Below are 10154 nucleotides of genomic sequence, written 5' to 3'. Positions count from 1 at the left end.
GTAAGTTCTTACATAAATTATGTTTCTTCTGCGCAAGCGTTCATCACATCATTCTTAACATTAGCATTAGTTGAACGCATGGGCATTATCATTATTGGAGACTGATGCCCACAGTACTTGCGTTACGGATCATCTATTTGGTGATTCATAGTATTAACAGTAGCGTAAAATGCTGCATAGCACTTTCGCAGAAGGTCAGTTTCCAAATTCTCGGCTTTGGATGTAAACAAATAATCGCGTGAATCATTGTTTACATTTTAGCCCGACGATTTTAATAGAGCATGCGTGGACTACGTAATACACGTATGCATAATTAAACAGTGAGTGGGACAGAAATCAAGATCGCACTTACAGAATAAGGAAGTTGGATGGGGGTGGAGCGTGTAAATGATCGTGAATTTTATAAAGTAGGTGTATAACTATATAATGAACTATTAGATTTAAAAAATAATATAGCGACTGAAGCTTACATAGTATGAGAATAAATTGGACAGGATTTTGATTGAAAAAATTTACCATCATGTTAAGGGGTTAAATCCTCCCCTTGGCCTCTGAAAGGAAGGTTACATGAACAACAAACACAATATTCATCTTTTCACATTCAGCAGAAATGTAATCTATTGTAAGACAGTACAGTTGTAAAGCATCTACTTTTTATTTGGATTGTATATGGTCAGATGTGTAACAGACATTTTCATCTGCTTTGGATGATGCAGTATATAAAATTGTCATAAGTTCATTGTATCTCTCCGGCCCAGTTAACATCCTGCAACAAATTCATCCAGATTCTTCCCTTTACAATATTTTACCCAAGGTATCCTATAAAAAATACAAACATTTAATACAGTTGATGTTATTTTAAACATTTCTATAACATAGAATTGTTTACATATACTGAAAATTAGTTTTAAGTCATTTCATATCCTCTGCCAAACAATTGTTAAAATTAACTTAGCTAGACCTGAATGTAGTTATGCTTGTTTTACATTCCGCTGCTCTTCACATAGAAGAAAATGTTCTTTATATTTTTAAATATATATATTTCTATATTTATCTGATGATTTAAAAAAAAAAAAATAATATATATATATATATATATATATATATATATATATATATATATATATATATATATATATATATATATATTGTCTGAGGACGGGGGAAACCCAGAAACGTCACTGAAATAAAAGGATTTATTGGATTAAGACCTGGTGAGTGCCTTTCACTTGTGGATAATTATATACACCTATATATATCTATATGCATATATATACTGTATATATATATATATATATATATATATATATATATATATATATATATATATATATATATATATATATATATAAATATGAACACTTGAATGTACAATATTTACAATTAAAACAAAGAAAAACATATTGAATAAAAATAATTTTTCATATTTAAGTGCACTTGAGGGGAAAAGTGTGTGTGTGTATATATGTGTTTATATGTATGTGTATTTAACCCTTATAAAAATATATTAATATTTATTAATATTATCAGAATCACAAGACAAATATTTAAAATCACAAGACAAAATAATAATATACTAAAAATAATATTATAGCATTATACAAATACATATACTGTAAATATTACATTGTATACATATAATACAATATACCCACAATCCCCCAGATCCTATAGATCGGGATGAGTTTCTGTTGACACATGTAAATTGTATTTCCATGCAATACTATCTAAAAAGGGATTTACATTACACCAATGTTGTTGGAGGAGCAGAATATCATCATCTAACTGTTTTATTGCCACACTGTTATTTTGCATGAATCAAAGTCTTATGACTATCTGAACCTACCAAGCATTAAATCCTTTGGGGTCTTGTACAACTCTTTTAGCACATTTTATATCATCTTCAAGATCATGATTCAGCAAATCTAAACATAAGAGAATTAAATATTAGAGCAATATCATATTTATAGATACAAACATTACATTTAAATATGCATAAAAAGTCAGACTGTTTTCTTGGACCTTATAAATTATGAACTGCTAAAAGAAAGCCACTTTCTTATTGATAAGTTATCTGTCAGTTAAGATAAAATATTTCAAACATATACTTTATATACCTGTTTAATACACAACAAAACTAAATGGACTTAAAGGGACACTCAAGTCAAAATTAAACTTTCATCATTCAGATAGGGGCATGCAATTTTAAACAACTTTCCAATTTACTTTTATCACATTTGCTTTGTTCTCTTGGTATTCTTTGTTAAAATCTAAACCTAGGTAAGCTAATAAACTGATATCTAAGTCGTTGAAGGCCATCTCTTATCTCAGTGCATTTTGGCAGTTTTTCACAGCTAGACAGTGCTAGTTCATATGTGTCATATAGATAACATAACGCTCACTCCTGTGGAGTTATTTATGACTCAGAAGAGACTGGCTAAAATGCATGTCTGTGGAACGAACTGAAATAAGGAGGCAGTCTGCAAAGGCTTAGATACAAGGTAATCACTGAAGTAAAAAGTGTATTTATATAACAATGTTGGTTATGCAAAATTGGGGAATGAGTAATAAAGGGATTATCTATCACAAGCCATTACTCTTGGGAAATACCTGTCCAGGCCATTAGGAGGAGGCAAAGATTCACAAAACTAAGAGATCCTTTAAAACCCCTCCCACCCTACTGGAAACTAGTCATCCTAGCCTCCGTGGGCAGAAGTTTTAGGTCCTATGATAACATCTTCAGATGCTATTCCGTTTGCTCGATTTTACATAATTCACCTTCAGTTTTTTATGCTTCGTCAGTGGTGCAGGGATTACAATCTTCTGAATTTCAGAACAGGAAAATCCTTGTCTTGGTGGATAAATCATTAGTCAGTTGTTCAAGGGGCATCCTTTGTCAGTCCAAATTTGACTGTGATCACAACAGATACAAGCCTTTCAGGTTGGGGTCCTTGAGTACACAGGCAGTTTGGTCTCCTCGAGAGGGGAGGTTACCAATAAATGTTCTGGAACATTTTCATGGCTCTTCAGAATTGGCCTCTCCAGAAAAGAGAGACTTATCTGCAAACAGTGGCTTACATCTATCATCAGGAGGAACTCGCAGTTCCCTGGCAATAAGGGAGGTGTCTCAAATTCTGGCTTGCGCAGAGATCAATTTTTGTTCAATCTCTGAGATTCCAGGGTGCACAAATGGGAAGCAGATTTTCTCAGTTACCAATCCCTACATCCAGGGGAATGGTCTCTTCATCTGGAAGGCTACAGCTGTTTTGTTAGCATTTTGGTTAAAGCTTTTGATTTGTAAATCTTAATTTGAAGTGTGACAGTTTCCTCCTAAATGTATTGCTGTCAATTCTACTAGGTCAGTGGCTACCAGGGCCGGTGAGCAAGGCAGCCACCTAGGGCCCCATGTTTAGGGGGGCCCCATGCTGGTGCCAACTGTTCCTTGTGCTTTTTATTTTTATTATTTTTTTAAATGTCGCCATTACATTTTTTTTTTTTAAATGGCGGTGCTTCCCCCCCCCCCCCAATGTTCATTCAAAATCCCAGGAACTCAGGAGATGGTGGTAGCATGCAACAAGCTGATTGATTGGAGGATTATACTATAATCCTCCAATAAATTGGCTCCTTGCATAAATAAGAAGGTGTAGCCTGAGGCAGGGTGTGGGCGATCAGCGATGTAAAGCAGGAGTTACAGAGCACGAGGAGCAGTGTGTTCTGACCAGTGCTGAATGTGGGCAGGTTTTTTTTTTTCACCCTGTGTGTGTTGGAGCTGCAGCGGAGGACAGTCTGGTATAGCGTTGGGCACCTGGATAGTATGCGGTGAACCAACCATGGACTAAGTCAGGTGAGTAGTAGTACAGAAGTCTGGAGCCCCCTATTCCCCCATAATCTGCTGCTGTTTTCCTGTCTCACTAACAGAGGCAGCTTGGTGTATAGACTGTGGGGCACCAGATGTGCTGCTTGTTGTTTTAATATAAGGGGTTACCCAGTACCATGAAGAACTCATCTGTATTTTTATTTTTTTTTAATTATGAGGCAGCTTTGTGCATAGACTGTGGGGCGCCAGATGTGCTGCTTGTTTTTTTTTTTTTTTTTATATAAGGGGGTACCCAGTACCATGAAGAGTTTCATCTGTATTTTTTTTTTTTTTTTTAAATATGAGGCAGCTTTGTGTATTGACTGTGGGGCCCAGCTGTGCATCTTGTTGTTTTTATATAAGGGGTACCCAGTAGCATGAATAGGTTCATCTGTATTTTTATTTTAAAGAAATTATTTTAATAAACACTGGGACTCTCTACCTTACTCACAACCCCTCCTCTTGTAAATACACAAAACTTGGTAAGTAAAAGCTGGAACTTTAGGGGGGAAATAATATTTTAAACATGAAATCAGATCATTGCAGCTTTCTATGGCTTGTCTTAGTACATAATTATGTAGTATAGCTGGCTAAGTGGCTGCTATTTCTAAAAAAAATACTTTAATAGGCTACATTTATTTAATGACATGCATAAGTGACCTGAGACCTTTCATGTGGCAGGCAGGGAAGTTATTTAAGGGCTTATATATTTTGCTAAGGGAGTCAGGAGTGGCTCTGAGAGAGTCAGGAGGGGGCTGTGTGTGAGGTAGAGGGAGTCTGAGAGTTTGGAGGGGGCTGTTTGTGAGGTAAAGGTGGTAAGAGAGTGAGAAGGGGTCTTAGTGTGAGGGAGAGGGGGTCTGAGAGAGTCAGGAGGGGGCTGTGTGTGAGGCAGAGGGAAGCTGAGAGATTCAGGAGGGGGCTGTGTGTGAGTGAGAAGGGGGTCTGGTAGAGTCATAATGGGGCTGTGTGTGAGGGAGAGGGGGCCTGAGAGAGTCAGGAGGGGGGCTGTGTGTGAGGGAGAGGGGGTTGAGAGAGTAAGGAGGGGGCCTTAGAGAGTGAGGAGGGGACTGTGCATGAGGGGGAAGGGGCTGAGAGGGTGAGGAAGGGCTGTGTTTGAGGTAGAGGGAGGCTGTGAAAATTGTATTGTGGAAGGTAGCTAACAGGAGCTGCCTGGTTGTGAGGGTGGTTCAGAAGGTTAGAAGAGGGCTTTGTGAGCAAGAGGGGAGCAGAGAGGGTAAGGAGTGGGATCAGTGGCGACTCTAGGAACAATATATAGTGGGGCACATAAGATACCACAGTCAAAACTGGGGGGCACTAATCATTTTCACCACTAAATCATACCACTGAAAAAACCCCAAAATAAATATATATATATAAATTAGATTCCAAAATACCAGAGTAATGTGGTATGCAATTATACCAGATTCCAGCATCTACAGGCTGCTTGATAGTGATAGCTGTAGAGGGGGGATAGGGGCTGTAGTGAGGGGATATTAACTGTAGTGAGGGGATAGAGGCTGTAGTTGGGTATAGGGTCTGTAGTGAGGGGATAGGGGCTGTAGTGAGGGGATAGAGGCTGTAGTGGGGTATAGGGTCTGTAGCGAGGGGATAGGGGCTGTTGTGAGGGGATAGGGGCTGTAGTGAGGGGATAGGAGCTGTACTGGGGTATAGGGGCTGTTGTGAGGGGATAGGGGCTGTAGTGAGGGGATAGGGGCTGTAGTGAGGGGATAGAGGCTGTAGTGGGGTATAGGGTCTGTAGCGAGGGGATAGGGGCTGTAGTGAGGGGATAGGAGCTGTAGTGAGGGGATAGGAGCTGTACTGGGGTATAGGGGCTGTTGTGAGGGGATAGGGGCTGTTGTGAGGGGATAGGGGCTGTAGTGAGGGGATAGGAGCTGTAGTGAGGAGATAGGAGCTGTACTGGGGTAGAGGCTGTTGTGAGGGAATAGTGAGGGTATAGGAGCTGTACCGAGGGGGATAGGAGCTGTATTGAGGGTATAGGGCTGTAGTGGGGGGATAGGGGCAGTAGTGAGGGGATATGGGCTGTATTGGGGTACTAAAAAAACTAAACTAAAATGTATTCCCCCTCCCTGAGTCTTACCTTATACTAGGGAGGGGGGAATCCTGAACCCTGGTGTTGGTGGTTCTGTGGGATTTGGAGCTTGTCTGTTCACAATAAAGGGATTTTCTATCTTTTTAAACAATAACATTTCTTGAGTAAACTGTCCTTTTAAAAATAAAGAAGTTTAGTTCTGACAGAGCATGCATTAATGTACTACGAGTAATCAAATTTACATAGTTCTCTTGGTATCCAGGAGCAGCAGTGGACTACTGGAAGCTAACGGGTAATTAGAGGTCACACACACATATGCCTCTTGTCATTGGCTCACCATTTGTGTTTAGCTAAGTCCCAATAGTATTTTGCTGCTCTGGAGCTGACTATCAGTTTGACCCTTTTGCAGAGTTAAAGAAATAGGTGTATATAAGCACCAGTGTAATAATTAAATGCTCTAAAATACAGCATGTTCTTTTTGCACTTTTGTTGTCCCTTTAATATAAGCATATAGCATATAGTTTTGAAAGTGCAATTTACTGAAATGTTAAAAGGACATGAAACCAAAAATGTTTCCTTCGTGATTCAGATAGAGCATACAATTGTCAACACATTTACTTCATTCTCTTGGTATTCTTTGTTTAAGGATGGGGCAATGCACTACTGGGAGTTAGCTGAATACATTAAGTGAGCCAATGACAAGAGACATATGTGCAGTCACCAATCAGCTGCTGCCTTCCAGTAGTGTATTGCTACTCCTGCTCCTACCCAGGTTTGCTGTTCAACAAAGGATTCCAAGAGAATTTAGCAAATAATTATAATAGAAGTAAACTGGAAAGTTGCTTAACAATTATACGTAAATCATGAAATAAAAATTCTGGGTTTCATGTTCCTTTAACATGAAGTCATAAAGATAAAACATAATTTATATAAGAACTTACCTGATAAATTCATTTCTTTCATATTGGCAAGAGTCCATGAGCTAGTGACGTATGGGATATACAATCCTACCAGGAGGGGCAAAGTTTCCCAAACCTCAAAATGCCTATAAATACACCCTTTACCACACCCACAATTCAGTTTAACGAATAGCCAAGTAGTGAGGTGATAAAGAAAGGAGTAAAAAGCATCAACAAAGGAATTTGGAAATAATTGTGCTTTATACAAAAAAATCATAACCACCATAAAAAGGGTGGGCCTCATGGACTCTTGCCAATATGAAAGAAATTATTTTATCAGGTAAGTTCTTACATAAATTTTGTTTTCTTTCATGTAATTGTCAAGAGTCCATGAGCTAGTGATGTATGGGATAGCAATACCCAAAATGTGGAACACCACGCAAGAGTCACTAGAGAGGGAGAGATCAAAATAAAAACAGGCATTATCCGCTTAAAAAAATTAATCCACAACCCAAAATATAAGTTTATTTTCATGAATGAAAGGAAAAACTTAAAATATAAGCAGAAGAATCAAACTGAAACAGCTGTCTGAAGAACTTTTCTACCAAAAACTGCTTCCGAAGAAGTGAATACATCAAAACGGTAGAATTTTGTAAATGTATGCAAAGAAGACCATGTTGCTGCTTTGCAAATCTGATCAACTTAAGCTTCATTCTTAAAAGCCCACGAAGTGGAGACTGATCTAGTAGAATGAGCTGCAATTCTCTGAGGCAGGGCTTGACCCAACTCCAAATAAGCTTGATGAATCAAAAGCTTTAGCCACGATGCCAAGGAAACGGAAGAAGCCTTCTGACCTTTCCTAGAACCAGAAAAGATAACAAATAGACTAGTAATAGCTGTAAAAAGATAGTAATGACCACTAGGTCACCAGAGGGCGCTCGTACGAAACTATTTGTAAATTGAAGTATACATTTTATATACACAACTTGTATTATAACAAAATGTTTCTAATATATCAATGCTGGATCATATAAAAAACAATCTTGCAATATTAAAAGAAATGGAAAGTGGAACCTCATTAAATGATGTTCGATTGGAAGTCCGTGATGGAAATATCCCAATGTCAAATGATATATATGAAGTCCTGTGGATCCGATTCAATCCCAGGATAGGATCACTTGAACACTTTTTTCCTTTCTTTTTTCCCCTTTTCGGCTGCACTCTCCAAACCGATCCCAAGTGGAACACGTATTTTCTAAAAGACGAAGACAAAAAGAGAGGCGCACAAATGTGTGTATCGATAGAGATAAGGGAAGCACACACTTCAGAGGATTTGTACACAGGGTACTCACACTTTAACACAGCACACCAGTGTGCTTGTGGAAACGTGCTGGCAATCAGAGCTGGCCAGCTTGCTCTCTCCGGCTAATCTTCAGTTGCTGCGGCTCTCCGATAAATGTACTGTCTGGTAGTGGAATGCTCACAATCAATCTCCAGGCTCAAGTTGGTTAAAATAAACTTAAAACTTTTATTGCACAGAGTTGACAGGCATATATAAACAAGTTTAAAATTGCTACGCGTTTCTCGGCCCTCCTGGCCGTTTCATCAGGCATATCAAATCAGTTTTAAAACCGGCTTTTTATTGCCGCCACTACCAAACATTTCCACAAACACACCCCTTTCCTGATGGGTGTGTACAGGTAAGTTGAACAACATAGGTGAATTCTTAAAGGAACATATCGGGACCTCTATTTGTTACAACAGTTTCAAGAATTTACAAACAAATTTCTATTTTTTTTTTGCAAACAAATTTGTCCTTACTTGAACTGTGTAATGTGATGTGAACATAATACAAATACTGATAATAACTTATAATGGTAATACCCCTGGTCTCATATCGGAGACCTTCTTTTTGGATCCGACCAATCACAGAGCTGCATTTTGATAACTTCCATATGACACACATAACAGTATAACAGTACCACCAATCTATCTAACATACTAACAACGAGGATATTTCTACTGTAGTCTCCTAACAGTTCTACATGTGGATAAACACTTGGTTGTGAATTATAATAACACCACTGGTCTAATATCGGGGACCCTTCTTTTTGGATCGCCCTTCAGTAGATACAGGATCGGACCAATCCCAGGACTATATTCTGATGACTTCCATATAAAGTACATATTTGTGGTTCGGTATTATAAACTGTACTGACAATCTATTTTTCATACTTACAACGTGGATATTTCCACTTTGCTCTCCTAACGATTCTACATGTGGGTAAAACACTTGGTTCTGTGACTCCCTAAATCTTAACTAATACATCTAATATTGTGACTAACTACGGTTATGTGATTCTACTCTGATCTGACGATCTAGTAATAGATTAGTGAGGTCATGGTGATGTGTATTATGTTAATGGTTATATGATGTGATGGTGTGCTAATAAATACTTAATGTGAATGATGTGAATATTATTTAGGACATATGTGATTTGAGTGGATAGTCTATAACCATTCATCATATTCATACTTGTGATTATTAATTTTTTGGAAATTTTAACATTATTGGCATATACGTCACGTGTTAATATAATTGTGTTGTGTACTATGTTATAAATTACATCATATAATAGAAAACTAATATATGGTTTGTGAGTGCTTGATATGTGACTATGTGCTCGTATATGTTAACAAATTCGACATCGATTATTACATAGTTTATGTGATATATATGCTAGTGGAGATGGATTGTGTAAGACTAGGTCTGGTACCAAGGTGGATAGCATTATCAAAGTCTCCTAAGTGTGAAGCCCTTAATGTCCCTTTTGTGTTTCCCTAACAGGACAAGGGGTTTTTTTAGAGGTGAGTCACCTAAAATGCGGCCGAGTCTATTACCTCATTAAGGCCATTAGGAAAAAGTGTACCAAACCTATAGATCCAGTACGTTTCCCTTTGACGTAATTTGGTAAACCTGTTGTATCTACAAGAACTGGGGATACTTTCTAGAGGTGTTATGGTATAGGGACAAGTTTCTCCATTGTGCTCATGAACATAGTGTCTTGATACACTATGTTTCATGGATTTTTTCTTTATGTTTCGGCTATGTTCACTCCATCTTTTTCGGATATTTCGGATAGTGCACCCCAAATACTGTTGTCCACATCTACATGATAAGACATAGACTACATACGAGGAGCTGCATGTTAGATGATTATTGATGGGAAAAATTTCCCCTGTAGTATGTGATTTAATTGTTTTGGTCTTATGTGTAATGTGTTTGCACATGTGGCATCTAGTTTTGCCACATTTAAATACCCCCCTTTGACTTGTTTGATAATTTGGT

General features: G+C 37.9%; 1 protein-coding gene across 1 annotated transcript in view; it reads right to left on the bottom strand.

Annotated features, from left to right (window-relative positions):
* Positions 1–633: 633 nt before the first annotated feature.
* Positions 634–10154, bottom strand: part of LOC128641979 (lysozyme C) — a 107956-nt gene continuing 98435 nt past the window's right edge. Inside the window, exons 3-4 of the mRNA XM_053694606.1 lie at positions 1847–1925; positions 634–819 (exon numbers count right to left, since the gene is read on the bottom strand). Coding sequence (XP_053550581.1) covers positions 759–819; positions 1847–1925 — 140 coding nt within the window. The 3' untranslated portion in view covers positions 634–758. The remainder of the gene's footprint in view (positions 820–1846; positions 1926–10154) is intronic.

This window comes from Bombina bombina, chromosome 1 (assembly GCF_027579735.1).
Source record: "Bombina bombina isolate aBomBom1 chromosome 1, aBomBom1.pri, whole genome shotgun sequence".
Lineage (NCBI taxonomy): Eukaryota > Metazoa > Chordata > Amphibia > Anura > Bombinatoridae > Bombina > Bombina bombina.
Note: the sequence above shows the minus strand (reverse complement) of the source record. Positions and strands in the feature narration are given on the sequence as shown.